The 19,961-nt window shown below is 32.5% G+C and overlaps 1 protein-coding gene across 1 annotated transcript in view; it reads left to right on the top strand.

Moving 5' to 3' along the window:
- The first annotated feature begins 332 nt into the window (after positions 1–332).
- Positions 333–19,961, top strand: part of LOC111696208 (Down syndrome cell adhesion molecule-like protein 1 homolog) — a 44,427-nt gene continuing 24,798 nt past the window's right edge. The window contains exons 1-10 of the mRNA XM_023465756.1: positions 333–451; positions 1,325–1,402; positions 2,305–2,366; positions 4,711–4,821; positions 5,834–5,942; positions 6,433–6,530; positions 8,326–8,460; positions 10,140–10,301; positions 12,240–12,370; positions 19,570–19,729. Coding sequence (XP_023321524.1) covers positions 333–451; positions 1,325–1,402; positions 2,305–2,366; positions 4,711–4,821; positions 5,834–5,942; positions 6,433–6,530; positions 8,326–8,460; positions 10,140–10,301; positions 12,240–12,370; positions 19,570–19,729 — 1,165 coding nt within the window. The remainder of the gene's footprint in view (positions 452–1,324; positions 1,403–2,304; positions 2,367–4,710; positions 4,822–5,833; positions 5,943–6,432; positions 6,531–8,325; positions 8,461–10,139; positions 10,302–12,239; positions 12,371–19,569; positions 19,730–19,961) is intronic.

The following is a 19,961-nucleotide window of genomic DNA, read 5'->3' as shown; positions in this document are numbered from 1 at the left end:
TCTTCTAACCTCCTGGTTGTCCAGGTTGACATTCCTTCCCAACCCTTCTAATATCTCCTGGTACTCCAGGATACCATTCCTTTCCAACTCTTCTAATATCTCCTGGTACTCCAAGATACCATTCCTTCCCAACCCTTCTAATATCTCCTGGTACTCCAGGATACCATTCCTTTCCAACTCTTCTAATTTTGAGTAGCATTAACGATTCACAAACATCATTGCGGAGATTTGTTTTTATTCCAGAAAAAAAATCCTTGACAGCGTGAACAAGAATAAAAGGTACTGTTGTGAATCGTTGATGCGACTTGATTTAAGTATCACTTAACATTTTGATGACGCTGCTCACTCACATTAATCTTCCGAAATCTAGCGTTGAGATCCCTGAAGATGGTTCCTTTGTTCGTCTCTCCTCCTCCTCATTCTGGTCCAGCTCAGCTCACTTCGGACAGAGGAATATTCAATAAACACAACTTTGTGAACATTAATGAGATGTTACAGTGAGACCTCTAAAACTATAGAATAGATAGACAGCATTTAACAATCTTGTGCGTATTTTATGCTTTTTTTTAAACGCAAATTAACTGATGAATTGCTATGTTTCTTGTTCATTGTTAAATCATAATTTGATTCTATACAGTCGTCTATTCTTTCAACAGTTTTATTTCCATTGAATATACACAAACAAATTTTTCCTACTTAATCTACGTATTTTGGGTCCGAGTCAGTTGCATTGCNTTTCCATGATCCAACTCTTTCTAATTTTCTATTATTTGTTTCTATACATATAAATACAAGAAGAAAATACTGAAAATTAACTGTAACCTATTTTATTCATACTAAAAACCATGCAAACTAATTATTATCAAGAAAGATTAATGCACTTTGTAAAAATTGGATGAAAAAATTGATAAAATTGTCATTAATCATTTTCTTCTTGCAATTGATTCTATTATGGTATTGCAATATATTACACAGTGATGAAGTGAGTTTTTCTATTGCTTCATATGTGCGAAAATGCGCAAGTCACTTTCGCAGAGAAACCGCAAATAAAAAAACAGTTTAAACAAACAAAAACTTTGATATCTATTTCAATTTTGGTCAAACAAAGTTTTTAATGGTACCGTTGTAAATCAGGGATTGTCATCTTTGCATGGAGGGTCACTTGAAATTACACTTGAAGTCCCTGTAACCTTTCCAGTCCATTAAACTATTTGTGTAGCACTGGATATAAATAGTACTTGTATCTTGCTGTAGTTTTAAAGGAATATCTGGAAAACTCCTGAGGACGTGTTTTTTTTTATTAATAACTGTTGAATATAATCAGAGCATCGTTTTCCTGGGACTCCCAACCAGCTAGCCTAGATATTAGGAATATATACAAAACAGAAGCAGGTGTATACAGGTTAGTATATCAGCTATATTGTCTAGATATTAGGAATATATACAAAACAGAAACAGGTGAATACAGGTTAGTATACCAGCTATATAGGCTAGATATTAGGAATATATACAAAACAGAAGCACTGTATAGCCTAGATATTAGGAATATATACAAAACAGAAGCAGGTGTATACAGGTAGTATATCAGCTATATAGTCTAGATATTAGGAATATATACAAAACAGAAGCATGTGTATATAGGTTAGTATATCAGCTGTATAGCCTAGATATTAGGAATATATACAAAACAGAAGCAGGTGTATACAGGTTAGTATATCAGCTATATTGTCTAGATATTAGGAATATATACAAAACAGAAACAGGTGAATACAGGTTAGTATACCAGCTATATAGGCTAGATATTAGGAATATATACAAAACAGAAGCATGTGTATACAGGTTAGTATATCAGCTATATAGTCTAGATATTAGGAATATATACAAAACAGAAGCATGTGTATACAGGTTAGTATATCAGCTGTATAGCCTAGATATTAGGAATATATACAAAACAGAAGCAGGTATATACAGGTTAGTATAATTTATAATCAGGACAGTGACAAAAAAAAAGAAAAATGAATCTTAATGGTTCAAAATTTATTTACGGAAAAATATATTTTTATATATGATCAATTTTATGACAAATTCAAATGTTTGTTACATTGAGTTTTATTTGATCCAGCTCACATTGTATAAAAGTAAAAAGTTCATTGCGTGCCAATTCAAATCAGTTGAAATAAAAAAAATCATTCTTTCTGGATATTGTAAAGCAATTTAATCAAGTATTCACGTACAACGTACATCAGAACTGAAATTGAGAATTGAATAATGAATGCTCGATTGAATAATTAATTTTCTGTTCAGATGTCGAGTTGACTTTAAAGAATCGCAAACAAGAAACCTGTTCGTAAATCTAACTGTTGTAGGTAAGAAACTACTGAATTAATCTTGATTTACATGTGCACTAAGTTTTTTTACAGGAAAAAAAGGTGATAGGGTTGGGACATTTTTTCATGTAAAAGCTAAAACTTGGTCCCCAGTTTTGTTTAATCTAATCTAACCTATCCTAATTGTTAAAAATAGTTTGTCTAAATCTAATCTAACCTATCCTAGTTGTTAAAAATAGTTTGTCTAAATTTAATCTAACCTATCCTAATTGTTAAAAATAGTTTGTCTAAATCTAATCTAACCTATCCCAATTGTTAAAAATTAGTTTGGTTAAATCTAATCTAACCTAATTGTCCAATATAGTTTGTCAAAATCTAATCTAACCTAACCTAATGTTAAAAATAGTTTGATTTTAATCTAATTTAGCATATCCTTATTGTCAAAAAAGTTTTGTTCAATCTAATCTAACCCAACCTAATTGTTAAAAATAGTTTGGTTCAGTCTAATCTAACCCAACCTGATTGTTAAATTAGTTTGTCCAACCTAATCCTTCCTAACCTAATTGTCCAATATAGTTTGTCTAAATCTAATCTAATCTGACCTAATGTTAAAAATAGTTTGGTTAAATTTAATCTAATTTAACATATCCTTATTGTCCAAAAAAGTTTGGTTCAATCTAATCTAATCTAACCTAACCTAATTATCCAAAAAAGGTTTGTTCAATCTAATCTAATCTAACCTAACCTAATTATCCAAAATAGTTTGGTTAAATCTAATCTAACCTATCCTATTGTAGATAGCTTGTTTCAGCCTATCTATCTTATTTAATATTTTAGAATAATCCTGGAACATTATTTAAATTAATCTGATTAGCACCCACCCCCCTCCTACTCCATACTCTGCCAAAATCAATACTCAATACTGAACCAATGTCCTGGAGTATTCAAAATATTGAATGAATTAATAAAGAAACAAATAATAATCATTTATTTCATATTTATGAATAGTTTAATATGCCTCAAGAAAACTACCGTCCCCGAACGTGTTTTAGAAACAAGTAAAACCGTTTATTAAAAAACTGAACAGAAAAAATTTGTTTGCTTTAGTAGACCTACACTTAAAAATGTAAATTATTTAGGAATAGTTTCAAGTATAATAGCTCTATATTCATGAATAGTTTCAAGTGTAATAGCTCTATATTCATGAATAGTTTCAAGTATAATAGCTCTATATTTAGGAATAGTTTCAAGTATAATAGCTCTATATTCATGAATAGTTTCAAGTATAATAGCTCTATATTTAGGAATAGTTTCAAGTATATTTATGAATAGTTTCAAGTATAATAGCTCTATATTTATAAATAGTTTTAAGTATAATAGCTCTATATTTATGAATAGTTTCAAGTATAATAGTTCTATATTTATGAACAGTTTGAAGTATAATAGCTCTATATATATTAAAAGTTTCAAGTATGATAGCTCTATATTCATGAACAGTATTCATGAATAGTTTCAAGTATAATAGCTCAATATATATGAATAGTTTCAAGTAAAATAGCTCTATATATATGAATAGTTTCAAGTATAATAGCTCTATATTTATGAATAGTTTCAAGTATGATAGCTCTATATTTATGAATAGTTTCAAGTATAATAGCTCTATATACATGAACAGTTTCAAGTATAATAGCTCTATATATATGAATAGTTTCAAGTATAATAGCTCTATATTTATGAATAGTTTCAAGTATAATAGCTCTATATTTATGAATAGTTTCAAGTTTAATAGCTCTATATTTATGAACAGTTTCAAGTATGATAGCTCTATAGTTATAAAACATCAGCATATTCTATATAAACGGATAATACTAATTTAAGTATTTAAAAAACTTGAATAACTTGCTAAACACGAATTAAAACTGCTGACAGGGATCAGAAAAGTTTTCTATAGATTTATTAAAACTTAGATTAGATATTTTAATCCTCAACTCAATATAGAAAATTATACTCCTCCGCTAAATGATGAAATTATTCAATCAAGTTTTTGACAACATTTTTATAATGTTTAAAAGAGCGGCTCATGCGGTTTATATTCACGAAATAAGGTAACCCACAAAGGTTTAAAACGAGGTCATAACAGTTTCTAAAATTAAAGGAATTTAATTTTTTTATGTGGCAAAAATCAGGAGTTTTTCTCTTGAATATAAGCTTTCTCTCAACTATCCTGATCTGCTCTAGTATACCTCCTGATTATCCTGATCTACTCTAGTACCTCCTGATATATGCTGATCTACTCTAGTACCTCCTGATATATCCTGATCTACTCTAGTACCTATATCCTGATCTACTCTAGTACCTCCTGATATATCCTGTTCTACTCTAGTACCTCCTGATCCTGTGCTGATCTATGACGAGGATGGGAATGAAAGAATGACGTTTGTTGGTCCGTACCTAGAAGGAGAGGATGCTAGATTAACCTGTAGAGCTTTTGGAGGTATAAACATACACACACTTCTTTATAACTGTCACAAGCACATGGATATGAAATAGATACCTATTTTACAAACTTAGTTTTTCATTTAATAACAGAGCAAGTCTTCTTTTAACATGCTGAAATTGGCAAATTTTGGGATAATATAAATCTAGAAATATCTAGAAAGTTTTATGTTCCTCAGGTTTAAAAAAATAAAATTAACTAAAAGAATTTCCTTTTTTGGTAAAAATACAGTTTTTAAAAATGAAATCCTATGTATTTTTTTTACTGTATTCTCTTGTGTATATATTCTAGACTTTAATTAACTGAATATTTGACTACTATATTTGTAGTTCAAATTTTAAATAAACTAGAGAGCAAACTAAAATTTAACCTTTTCGTTCATTTATCTTTTAACAACAAGTTAAAAGTTTTGAAGTGGAACTAAATTCTATGGTGCGAGAAGAACTGGTTGGAATTATTTTTAACATTCTCCAAGTTGTTGAAAACTTTGAGAGAACAGCTTATGGAGACAATCAATCCTAGTTTCTTGCACACACATATCTTCTCCTTAAACCAATCCTCAGCCAAACAACAGTTTCAGGGAATAAGATTTACTACAATATTTATATTGTGTATATGCAGATTCAGTATAGTATTTTTTTAATCAAATTCATTGATAAATTATTGTCTCTTATTTTTTTATATAATTATTAATTTGCGCTTATTAGTTTAGGCTCCTCTGGGTTATCGTAATCTTCAGATTCGTTGAGTAATTGCTGAATATGATCTGTTTAAGCTTTAAAAATATATATATGGTATAACGTTGACACAGTTTTATATCAATTTATCGAGACAGGGACATCAGATAGAACTCATGTAGGACGCGATCAACTCCTAAAGTGTCTAGGTTTCAGTCTAAACAACCTTTCATTTTTCCTTAACAGTCCCTTCCATTGGTTAGGTTTGACAATGTTTAATTAAGTTTAATATCTTTAATAAATGAATTAATTATTAAAAAATGGTTTGCTAGGCTACCCTGTCCCCAGAGTAGAATGGTTGCGGAAAGGAGCTGTTATTGATTCCACCTTCAAGGTTTCTCCAGATCAGAGAGAAGTTTCAAATCAAATAATTCTTCACAGGTTAATAATCTTCCTGCTCACTTCTTCAGCCTTCATCTTAACAATGCAGTTTTATGTTTAGTTCTTACTTTTCAAAAATATAATTTTTGGTTCATCTACAGTGGAAACCTAAAAAGTCTGGAATAGAAAAATGACTTTTAGACTAAAGTTATGACTCTAAATGGTCTATTGAACATGTGGAACAAGAATTGTCTAGTGTAAGCCGACCCATTTAACTTAATAAGTGATCTAATAAATTATTAGTGAAACTTTTTGCTTTATATCAACATCAAATACACTTAAGTATTGCTAAAATGTCGTCTTCATATTCCTCAGTTTTCTGGTTCTCTCTGTAATAAACAAACAGCCTTTCGCCATTATATATCTTCGAATACAGTTTTCAACTAAAATATTATATTTAGCTTTTTCTTATACTCTCCCTCGCTCCATTATCTTCAAACAATGTTTCCTTTCTAGTTTATTCTAGAGACAGATTTATCTATATGTTCAGGTTGAGTCGAGATTATCTTCACAGTGAACTAACCTGCTCCGTATCCAATACAAACCTAACCCGTCCTATCCAACACTCTCTGCACATAGATATGAACTGTAAGTCTTTCATTTTCTTCTCTGTCTAAATCCTAAAGTCATTTTCTGGTTTACATAAGATTAGGATTTATAGGTTTCCCTGCCTTAAACTGCATTTTATCTATAACCTTGCAATTTTACTGATAAAAATGCAACCTGTATATTTGTTTTCTTTATGTAATGAAAGGGATTGAAGATTAAATCTTTATTTAGAAGAGTGGTATGTCCGATTGACAACGGTGCTTTTTAACCTTTATCTCAACAACACTGAGGAAGACATCGTCATTTAAGTGTTCAATTTTGATAATTTCTATCTTCATCTTTCCAACTAAAATCCGCAAGTCAAGGGGGATAGTTTAAAGTGCTTATCCCATTATGAAAGAGATTAGCTCGTTCTGTTAATTTGTTCAAAAGTTCCCAGCTGTGGCTCAACCTAAATTGCTTTAATATACCTAGACGGGGCTGATTCAGTGCAGTTGTCCCGTTTTCTCTTGTATTGAATGTATGTGTACTGTACAGCTTGCCCTTGCTGCTAAAAAGTATGTCCGGTACTTGCAAAAACCGGAGTGAAATACTTTATGAATCTGGTGTTCCTTTTCTTATTGTTTGAGTTCATGAAGTGCATGAGTAGGTTAGATATACTCCTCTACTGCACCAAGAATATTAGAATATGAAAAATAAAAATATAATTGAAATTTTCGAGATAAGAATTTTCTAGCTCTAGCTTTACACTTAGAAATCAACTTTAGAGGGACTGTATTAGAGGGACTGTAGTAGAGGGACTGTAGCAGAGGGACTGTAGTAGAGGGACTGTAGTAGAGGGACTGTAGTAGAGGGACTGTAGCAGATGGACTGTATTAGAGGGACTGTAGTAGAGGGACTGTAGCAGAGGGACTGTAGTAGAGGGACTGTAGCAGAGGGACTGTATTAGAGGGACTGTAGTAGAGGGACTGTAGCAGAGGGACTGTAGTAGAGGGACTGTAGTAGAGGGACTGGAGTAGAGGGACTGTAGTAGAGGGACTGAAGTCCAATACGAAAATGTAGCTTTCAAGCCGGAAATATGACGATGTCTTCACATGTTTGATAAGATAAAGGTTTTAAGTGCACAGTTGTCAGGATACTTCATAAAATAATTATTTCAAATGAAAAAATATACAACTTTTTTCTGCTCAATTTAATAATACTGAAAAAAATAAAAAGTGAATTTTTTAAATATGTAATAGTTCCTTTCTATTTTAACGTAAAACCATCTTTGAAAAAATTTGATTTACAAAAAAGATAACCAACCACTTTCTTTATACAAATCCAATTGTCATGTTTTTTATGTTTGTTTATATTCAGAACAGTTCATTCTTCTACTTGTCCTTATTTACATTAGATTTGTCATTTATATTGTTTAGCTGTCAGAAACATGAAATTATTTAGAAAATTTGTTGAAATATGACGCAGCCATTTTTCATCCAGAAATTCTAGAAACGGCATTTTCTGTTTATAGAGTAAAGAGGCTCAAGTTTTTTTGTGGGGGGGGCATATGCTACTCTCCCCTATAGCTCAGGATCGAGGGGGGGGGAGGGGGTGTCTCCGTTAATAAGGAAATTTACAAAGATTAAAAAAGAGAAATAATAATATTTTAAAGTTTTTCTAAAAACGTAATTATTATTATACTTATAATACAGCTAGTTTAGTCGCTTTGACATGTTTAAACAAGGATTAAATATTATAATTAAAAATATAGATTTAGAGTAGTAATTGTAGAATTATGTTAACTCTTTTCACAGTACTAACAATACTATAACTGATAATATGATTGATCAAGTTGCTCCTGCTGATGTGAGTATCCGTCCCTCCTCTGCTGACATGTTGGTTGGGAAGGTTTACGAGATATCATGTTCTAGCTCCGGGTCCCGTCCTCCCCCTGTAGTTACCTGGTACCTGGATAATATCAGACTAGGTACCTTAACCCTCTTAGAATATCAATTATTATAGAATAACTAGTACTATAGTATTTGGTTTTAAAGTATTTTTATTCGATGTATTAAATATTCTGTTGCACACCTACCTGCACACAATTTCCCAAGTGGCAATGTTCCAAATATGCAATTTCCCAAGCGGCAAAAAAGGCTAAGTTAGGCCCTCTTAGGTGCCGCAGGCGCAGGTTAAAAAGGGGGTGAAGCGCTACGGCTATGATGGGCTAGAGGGCCTAGCGCCAGGGGTAGAACAGACTGGAGATCAAGCGCTGCGGCTAGGACAGAATTGGGAAGCCACCGCTTAAGAAATTGCTCATTTGCGAGTTGCCACTTGGGAATTTGTCACTTGGGAAGTCGTCCTTGGAAAAATGCCCTTTCCTAGGCTTTTAATTCTATTTCAACTTTTAATTGTGCAGCTCTATCGGTGAGCATCTTCTCTTTTTTGCAATATAAAACAATATCAATGAAAAAAGCTTGAAGATTTGTTAATATTTTTTCGTGGATTTTCAGAATTTTACAACTTTTTGAAAATCTAAGCATCGTGTAGTTGTCACGTTTGGCATATCCCTTACTGGGTTAAAATGTAACACATCTTCTATTGGCTTATAATTGCAACCTGTCTCCTACTGGATTATGATTGCAACCTGTCTCCTACTGGATTATAATTGCAACCTGTCTCCTACTGGATTATAATTGCAACCTGTCTCCTACTGAATTGTTTGTTACGTTTTACAACTGATTTCTAGCAGTTAATTGGTTCGAAAATAACAAATAATTAATAAATAAGTTAATCACCGTTTATGAGGATTATAAATATAGAAAATAAAGAAATTTACAGAACTTGCATTGCAGTTAATGAGGGAAAAGCGTTTTATTAGTCACATAAAAAAGGGACTGTAAGCGTAATTTAAAGTGACTCTCCATGCAAAGATGGCAATGATTGATTTACAACGGTATCCTTAAAACCTTATTCTGATAAAAAATGTGGAAGATATCGTCGTTTGTCTGACTCGAAAAGTGTCTTTTTTTCTGTGAGGTTTTTCATTGCTTCCCAAAAACAAGAAATGCGCAAGTCGCTTTCGCAGAGAAACCGCAAATAAAGAAACAACATTGATATATAATCTGATTATACTTGATCAGACAAAACTTTCAAGGGTACCGTTGTGAATTGGGCATTGCTATCTTTGCCCGGAGAGTCTCTCGAAATTACGCTTTCATCCCTTTCAGGAAAAGCTCTGCCTTTTCCAATCATTTTGTTTTCCCATCTCAACTAATTCAGAAAAATATTCTTTGCGATTGATTTATAGAAATAGAATACATTTATCATCAAAAAAATCATTTATTAAGTTTGGTTCGTTCTATTAGTTTCCTTGAATATATATATTTAAATATATACGATGCATGTTTTCAAAACATTATTTTTTTAATATTGTTTCTTTGATTTCTGATATAATTCTATAAGTTCTGATTTTTTTCCACAAAATAATCAATATTCAATTTTCATGTATTTCTTTCTTACAAATAAGTAGGTTCGTTCGGTTCAACCGTTACATATTTAATCGGAAAAAAATAAACTGACAACCTGCATCAATTTTATATGCAGTAACATTTTTTACAGTCGAAAATATATTATTAACCAGGTTTTATATTAAATATATTACAGAGGGGAGTTTGGAGACCTTCTCCAGTGATGGAAATAGCACAGAGAGTAGTTTAAGCTTGAACCCAACCCTGCAGTACAACACCAGAACTCTATCTTGTCATGTTTCTAATCCAGCAATACCACACTCTACAATAAAAGCAGAAACAGTTCTTAACATCCTATGTAAGTATTCAAAACCTTGAAATCAGAATCTAGGAAGGAACAAGTAAATAGGATATAGGAAGGTGATAAAAGTTGGATCTATGAAGATGATAAAAAGTAGGATCTGGGAAAGAGCTGGAAAGTAAGATCTTTGAAGGTACTTAAAGTAGAATCTAGGAAGGTGATAAAAAGCAAGGTCGGAAAGGTGCTTAAAAGTAGTTTACTTGAAATTAGGATCTAGGAAGGTACTAGAAAGTAGGATCTAGGAAGGAATCTAAGAAGGTGATACTGATAATAAGTAGGATCTAGAAAAGTTCTGGAAAGTAGAATCTAGGAAGGTGATAAAAAGTAGGATTGGGGGAAGGTGCTTAGAATTAGTATATAGGAAGGAGCTGGAAAGTAGGATCTAGGAATGGTTTAGAAAGTCGGATCCAAGATGAGATACTAGAAATTAGGTTCTAGGAAGGTGCTAGAAATTTGGATCTAGGAAGACGCTAGAATTTAGGATCTAGGAAGTAGTAGAAAGAAGGATCTAGGAATGAGCTTAAAATTAGGATCTAGGAAGTTACTTGAAAGTAGGATTTACGAAATTGGTAGAAAGTAGGGAGAAGGTGCTAGAGAAGTAGGATCTAGGAAGAAGGTGCTAGAAAAGTAGGATCTAGGTAGATTGTGCTAGAGAAGTAGGATCTAGGCCGAAGAAGGTGATAGAAAAGTAGGATCTAGGAAGATGGTGCTAGAAAAGTAGGATCTAGGAAGAAGTTGCTAGAAAAGTAGGATCTAGGAAGAAGGTGCTAGAAAAGTAGGATCTAGGAAGAAGGTGATAGAAAAGTAGGATCTCGGAAGAAGGTGATAGAAAAGTAGGATCTCGGAAGAAGGTGATAGAAGCAGGATCTAGGAAGAAGGTGCTTGAAAAGTAAGAAATTAAAAATGTTGGAACGAAACCGAGCGGATGACACCAAAAAAGGACATAAGTAGGAGGAGAGCATGATTTAAAAAATAAGAAATTTGCAAGAATGAGGTGGATCAGGATACGATCTATAAAGATTAAGAAAAGATCGAAGAAACATTAAGGAAGGATAAGAAGTGGATAGAAGAGTGCATAAGAAAAGTGTTTTGGAAGGATGTTTAGGAAGGGTTTAGGAAGGTTTTATGGAAGGAAAATTTAGAAGGCTTCAGGAAGATTGTTTTGGAAGGATTGAGGAAGGATGTTTTAGGAAGGATGGTTTGGAAGGTTGTTTTGCAAGAATTCAGGAAGGATGTTTTGTAAGGTTTAGGAAGGATGTTTTGGAAGGATTCATGATGATAGTTTTGGAAGGTTTAGGAAGGATGTTTTGGAAGGATTCAGGAAGATTGTTTTGGAAGGTTTAGGAAGGATTCAGAAAGGATGTTTTGGTAGGTTGTTTTTCCAGGTTCTCCCGGTCCATGTTACGCCAACTAAACTCTATTCTCTAGTTTATTAAATACCGCAGTTATATATTTTCTTTACGTGACTTATTCACTTATCCTTTCATTAACCCCCGACCCCCTTATCTGGTTCCTTGTTGTATTCTTTTGTTTCAAGTGACCTTCCATTTAAGGCGGGGCATTCATGATTCAAACCCTTTGAACCTTTAAACAGGCTACCTCTTAAACCTTTTCTGATCAAAAATGTGGAAGATATTGTCGTTCTTTTATCTTGATAAGTTTTAGTTAAGAAAATTTCCCCCATTTTTTATGAAGCCGAAATTTAAAGAAAGGCCTCAATCAAAAATAATCAACTTTCAAACAGTAAATGACTGTATTCTCTTTACAGTTTACAGTTTTTCCTTTTCTTCCCTCTCTTCCTTTATTCGCCAAAACTTTATTTTAAGGTAGAACTCTGTTTATTTAGCTTATCCAGCTCATCCAGCTCATAGCTCACCCTGCTCATCCAGCTCATTCAGCTCAAGAATGATTAAAATGTAAAAAATTGTACTTTAGATCCTCCGAATGTTGAGCTGAACCTTGGTCGATCTATCTCTAGCTCTGCTATATACGAGGGTGGAGATGTATATTTTGACTGTAAGATTGGATCCAACCCTGCCCCTACTTATGTCTCGTGGTTTCTCAATGTAAGACATTTACTTTTATAATTTGACCTTCTAAATGAAACACGATTTGAAACTATTTTTGTATTTTCCTCTTCACAAATTAATCACAGTTCTCTTGTGATTTATTAATCTAATTGATTGTCAGCACAAAAACTAGTGCATTGTAAGGTTGTTAGTTTCATAATATTGTTGACAACTCGTTTTACTTTTATAACCTAATACTTTATTGAAATAGTTGTTTAATGTTGTATTCCCTGGTTGGGATAATTTCAGGTTCCAAATGCTAGTCATCAATAATGTAAGTTTTCTACATTTTCTTCAATCGCATTTATTTCAAGAAACTCTGAATACCTTAATTCTTAACCCTGGAGTAAAAGTATCCTAGTATAATGCCAACCTAATCAACATAAACTCCATCAGGTTCCAAATCCGAGCATATTTTCAAGAATGTAGGATTACTAGGGATATCAGAAATACATACCAGGGATAACAGGGATACCAGGGATACCAGGGATACTAGGGATACCTGGGATACCGGGGATTCCAGGGATACAAGGGATACCAGGGATAACAGGNATACCAGGAATACCAGAGATACCAGGGATACCAGGAATACCAGGGATACCAGGGATGCCGGGGATACCAGGGATACCAGGGATACCAGATTATTTCGCATTTTTATTTGATGTTTAAGTGTTCTGAAAAGAAGAAAACCACTCTTGTTTTAATCTGTCTAGATACTTGAGTTTAAGTGTGAAGATTAAACTTTTCAGCTGAAGAAATGTTTTTGTTTCCTCTGTATACATCGTACACGGTACAGTGTACATAGAACATCTCAAATAAAAATTAATTGAAAAAAAATCTTATGAAGACTATGTTTCATCAGTTTTATTATAAATAAAGATATACAATAAATTATATCGAATTTACCATGCAATCCTCCCCCCCCCTCCCATCCTCCGGTAATAATTTGATTATCACGCGTCGCAAAATGTTTCAATTTTGTAAATGAAAATTCCTAGATTTCATTAAAGTAATGGAAAACTAGAATATTTCAATTGTTGATAAATTAAGATGAAATGATTCTCATTATTCGCTTATTTCTACTCTATTCCGTATACAGAGGGAGTTCTTGGGCCGCCATGAACCCCACGAAATGGTCTTTAATCCACAGAATTTGCAGAATGCTTGCCGAGTTTCGCAAAACAAGCTCCGAGCCTCGCATTCTGGCTGTGCCGGTTGGTTTATATCTTTTACTTGACCTTTGTTGCTTGGCAAACCAGAAATCATCAAACATTTCCGATGAGTTTGATGTATTAATTTCAATTTTATGGGACTATAACCGGCACATAGATTCAGCCTCCTTATAAACAGTCTCATCAATTTTTAAGACAGGGCTGACTTTGAACTGTCGCAACGCCCTAAGCTTTGATTTTACCGCTCTAACTCACTTATGCTTTTCAGTAGCCCTTTACATGTACATTTTAGCAATGTAAAGCACTTCTTGTTAGATTTGGTTTTTTTGAAGTAATTGGCAAAATTCTCAACGATTTTTGCTTGAGAGCGTGAGACTATTAAATCGCAGTGAACCGTAGTTTTAAGTAACCCATACATGCAAATATGGCAATGCCCGATTTACAAATGTAATCTTTATGGGTGACCAGCTGCAGTAACCTACAACAGATCATTAAATTTACAGTTAAAAGCAATGAACTAAATGAATAATGCAATGGAGTTGAGTCTTTGACACAAACTCGGATTTTCTAATACCTATATCTCTGCAACCCAATGTCGTAGACCTTAGATATTTCAAACTATGAATTATGTTGCATCAAATTATCTTAGTTTGAAATATCAAAAGTCTTTAATTTCTACACAGTTTTATGTTAATTTCTCGAGACAGGAACATCACATAGATGTCTTATAGGAATAGCTCAACTCCTGAAATTCTCAGGTTTCAGCCTATACCTCCTTTCATTTTTCCTTTACAGTCCCTTTAATGTTAAAAGTCTCCAGATTGGATATCTAGATCAAGAATTCAAGATTTACGATATTCCAAACAGGCCGCACACTTCAAAACTTCAACTTCAAAATGATAAGCAATATTTTGAATTAACAGAGAAACAAAAGACGACAATCCCTCCGATGTTTGTTTGTTAGTAGTGTAGAAAAAAAATTATTTTCTACTTTCTTATTACATAGACTTATTATAAAAGTATTGAAAATACATATTATTAAAATAGGATAAAGAAAATAGAAATAAGAAACCGGATTTAAGTGAAGGGGGAAAAAGCAGAAAAAACTAATTTGAGAAACATTTCCATGCACAATGAAAAATCTTGTTCATGCCCCACTTGTATGCCGATTTCATTAGCGCCTGATCCAATCAGGGTTCAGTCATGTGTTTGTTGTCTATTCTGGACCAATAGAAATTGTTTATCGGTAACATTTATCTTTCTATCTATCTCATCATCCTATTAGAGATATGAATCCTTCAATCGACACTATCAGTAAATGGAAATATTTACTTCTTCTGAAACAATATTGTTGCATGGAATAAAGAATGAGGATCAAAATAAAAATAAATAGCAAAAAAATTCCAACGCACTTTAAAAAATTTGAAGTGGTTCTTTAAGTTTGAGAAAAAGTCCCCATTTTCCATGCATTTAAGAAGTATAACTGGTTCAAATGATTAAAAAATAAGAATTGAAATAAGAATAAAAAAGCAGAAAATAAAACCTCCATTCACTTCAATGGATTAAACTTTCTTTCTCTTTTTTTCGAAGCTTTAAAAGAACTATATAAGTCCCCACACACACTAATTTTCTAATCCTTACATTTTCTCACCCTGATATCGTAGACCTTGGATATTTTAAGCTATGAATTTTGCTTTATTAAAAAGTCAAAGATTGAAATACACCATCAGATTGCAAAGATAAAAGAATTGAAAGCTCGAATTTGTGGCAAGTATTGAGTTCTTTCCCGTAAACAATGAATTAATCAAGATTGTTTAATGTAAACTTCAATTAAATCATCTCATTAGCAAGATTCAATATGCATTGCAACGGAGGCCAATAAATTAACGGTTTCCGAAATTAATTTCGTTAGATTTGATTCAGCTTCAAAATATTGATATTTTTTTTCAAAAAGATTTTCCTTTTTCTTTTAAATCTCCTCTTTCCCCCACTACATTCTTTCCGATCATTTATTTCCCCGTCCTCTGCTATTTTAGCTTTTTATCAATCATTTATTTTGTTCTGCATCAAACGAAGTAATTTTTTAGAAGAAATATTTTTTTTAAACGGTTAAACATTGGTCTGTGTCGTATGTAAAGCCTTTTTTCATTCTTTTTAAACTGCATTCTTTCCAACTATTCTTATTAATTTAAATCTACTTTTTCAAATAAATAACATACATTCAATCCTTTTCAACCTTACTGGTTCTAAACTTCCCTTCCCTCTCAAATTCTCTCTTTCAGTTTCTCTTTATATGTGTTACCATATATTTTTAATCCCAAATTCTCTGTTTCCGTTTCTCTTTATATGTGTTACCATATATTTTTAATCCCAAATTCTCTGTTTCCGTTTCTCTTTATATGTGTTACCATATATTTTTAATCCCAATGATTCGAACTGCAAATTTTCCAATTGACTTCCAATGAAAAAAGTACTTTTCACAGAAATGACCCGTTCCCTCTTCCTCGCTCCCTTCAACCCCTTCCCCTTACTTAACAGCACCCCATTCCCCCCTCTTCCTACCTCCTATTTCCCATCCTTCCCCCCCCTTATTTTACCTTCACCTTCTTACTACCCCCCCCTTTCCCTACTCTCTTAATCCATTAAGTTTTTATTTAAGTTTTTATTAAAATCGAAAAAATGTTAAATCACATTGATTTGAACTTGACTTTTGTGCAGCTCACAAACACCGGTTACAATCCATTCAACTGTAAAATAAAATTGTAGCAATTTTATTAAATTACCTTGTTTTGTTTTTATCAGAAGTAGGAGGGAGCTTATTTATGAAAAGCTGGTGTCTTTACTTTATTGTTCACTTTTTGTCCGAAAAAAAACCCAAAGAATAATATTTACTACTGCCTAATTTTTTAAAGGATTTATAGCGGGAAGTTGGAGCTTTATGAGTCCCACTCTAAATACAGTGGGAAAACTTTTAAATTTTAGTTTTAATTATCCACGGTTTAAGACCACCACAGTGTATCCAAGAGCAATACTTTAATCCCTAGGTTAAAACATGATAAAAAGACTTAGCTTTTTCTCAATTCTCATAAACCAGTTTAATTAGAACCACTCTTCTCATAAACCAGTTTAATTAGAACCTCTCTTCTCATAAACCAGTTTAATTAGAACCACTCTTCTCATAAACCAGTTTAATTAGAACCCCTCTTCTCATAAACCAGTTTAATTAGAACCTCTCTTCTCATAAATCAGTTTAATTAGAACCCCTCTTTTCATAAACCAGTTTAATTAGAACCCCTCTTCTCATAAACCAGTTTAATTAGAACCTCTCTTCTCATAAACTAGTTTAATTAGAACCTCTCTTTTCATAAACACGTTTAATTAGAACCTCTCTTCTCAAAAACCAAGTTTAATTAGAACCTTTATTCTCGTAAACCAGTTTAAATAGAATCTCTCTTCTCATAAACCAGTTTAGTTAGAATATCTTTTAGAAACCCGTTTATAATGTTATTCTTGATAATAATTCTGGGAAATCGAAATTAAATGTTAAAGTATTGTGCTTTTATCTAAACTGCACGATTTTAAAACTCCTGTTTACGGTACTAATATATATCTTTTTTACTGAAACTAATATATCCTGGTTACTGTACTAATATATCCTGGTTACAGTACTTATAAATCCTGGTTACTGTACTAATATATCCTGGTTACTGTTCTTATATATCCTGGTTACTATACTAATATATCCTGGTTACTGTTTTTATATATCCTGGTTACTGTAGTAATACATCCTGGTTACTGTACTTATATATCCTAGTTGCTGTTGAAGGGTTTGTTAAGTTTCTCCAAGTAGTTTCTAACATGATTATACAAACTTGAAATACTGAAAACTTAATCCTCTGCATATTCATCGTTTACAGTAAAATTCAAGGTTTTCTTGTTTGTCCTCGTCTCAATAGTAGATAGATCTTGTCCTCGTCTCAACAGTAGATATATCTTGTCCTCGTCTCAACAGTAGATATATCTTGTCCTCGTATCAACATTAGATAGATCTTGTCCTCGTATCAACATTAGATAGATCTTGTCCTCGTATCAACAGTAGATAGATCTTGTCTTCGTCTCAACAGTAGATAGATCTAGTCCTCGTCTCAAGAGTAGATAGATCTTGTCCTCGTATCAACAGTAGATAGATCTTGTCCTCGTATCAACAGTAGATAGATCTAGTCCTCGTCTTAACAGTAGATATATCTTGTCCTCGTCTCAACAGTAGATATATCTTGTCCTCGTATCAACAGTAGATAGATCTTGTCCTCGTATCAACAGTAGATAGATCTTGTCCTTGTATCAATAGTAGATAGATATTGTCCTCGTCTGAGAGTCCACAAAAAAAATTCAGCCCAATCGGTCAAGCCGTTTGGCCGGCTATAGGCAATATACGAATGTCTTGTTTTATTATATAGATATATAACGTAGGTTAAAGATTTTCCATAGGCTAGCATACATTTGGTAAAGGAATTGAGTTTTTGCCACAAACTCTGATTTTATAATCACTATATCTTTGGAACCAAATGTTGTAGACCTTAGATATTTCAAACAATGAATTCTGTTAAATCAAGTAATCTGAGTTTGAAATATCAAAAGTTTACACCATCGGGTGCTAAAGATATTGGGGTTTAAATATTTGATTTTGTTCCAAAGACTCAATTCCTTTAAAGTCGCTACTAAATGCAATTCAATGAATAGATAAAAATATGAGCAAGTATATATTTCTCTGTTTGAAATATATGAAATAATATTGTGTTCTGGTTTGTGTTAGTGACAACCTAGAAAATAACGTAAATAAAGTGTTTGTACAAACCAGAGTTCTTTGTAAAACAAACTCTGGGGAGTGAGTAAACAAACAAACGAATAAATACAAACACAACTTGAAAGTTGTATATTATATATATATATATGTGTGTATATAGAAACAAAGTTAAATACAACCGGGGTTTTCTGTCTTTTTCCGCCAAACAAAAAGGTAGAGAGAAACATTAATCTTAATATAAACCTGCTGATACTTTGATTTCAAATGTGTTATATAAACTTTAATATATGTGATTTATTTTGGACTATGATATACAAGCTAAACTAGAAACTATGATATACAGGATACACCGGAAACTATGATATACAGGAAACACTAGGAACAATGATATACAGGATAAACTAGGAACTATGATATACAGGATACACTAGGAACTATGATATACAGGATAAACTAGGAACTATGATATACAGGATACACTGGGAACTATGATATACAGGATACACTGGAAACTATGATATACAGGATACACTGGGAACTATGATATACAAGATAAACTAGGAACTATGATATACAGGATATACTAGGAACTATGATATATAGGATATACTAGGAACTATGATATACAGGATACACTAGGAACTATGATATACAGGATACACTAGGAACTATGATATACAGGATACACTAGGAACTATGATATACAGGATACACTGGAAACTATGATATAAGGATACACTAGGAACTATGATATACAGGATATACACCGGAACTATGATATACAGGATAAACTAGGAACTATGATATACAGGATATGCACTTGGAACTAAGATATATACAGTATGCACTATAAAATATGATGTACAGTATGCACTATAAACTATGATATACAGGATGCACTATAAACTATGATGTACAGTATGCACTATAAACTATGATGTACAGTATGCACTATAAACTATGATGTACAGTATGCACTATAAACTATGATGTACAGTATGCACTATAAACTATCATGTACAGTATGCACTATAAACTATGATGTACAGTATGCACTATAAAATATGATATACAGGATGCACAAGGCATTCCTAAAACTTCAATACTCGGATCAGCAAGAAGCTGAAGTACAACTGAAAACTACTTGTTTATTCAACCAAGATGTTTCTAGGCTTTAGAGAATATGTTTAGATATGATTTGTAACAGTATTTAATTCCAGGATGTGGAGATAAAGCAGAATGTAGAGCGAGGTGTTATTTTTACAAACCAGAGTCTTGTTCTCCAGAAGATATCCAGGAACCAGAGCGGGAACTATCTCTGCGAAGCAACAAACCCTGTTGGGAAGGGTCGGAGTCAACCTATCTTTTTAGATGTTAAATGTAAGTTTTTCCAGGAAAGTTTTTTAACTTTAATCTTCTTAACATCATGTTTCAAATCCATCCTGCTTTATCTTCTTAAACATAACTACGAAGCCGTAGACAATTTAGGTTCAGAATACAAAACAAATTAAAATTTCCATTATAAAACAGATTTTAAACTCTTCTCAGGTAGATAATATAAGTCTGTAAGATTCTATTAAAACTTTATTTATATTTAAGAAATTAGATTTTG

Source organism: Eurytemora carolleeae, unplaced genomic scaffold (genome assembly GCF_000591075.1).
Source record: "Eurytemora carolleeae unplaced genomic scaffold, Eaff_2.0 scaffold12, whole genome shotgun sequence".
NCBI lineage: Eukaryota > Metazoa > Arthropoda > Copepoda > Calanoida > Temoridae > Eurytemora > Eurytemora carolleeae.
Note: the sequence above shows the minus strand (reverse complement) of the source record. Positions and strands in the feature narration are given on the sequence as shown.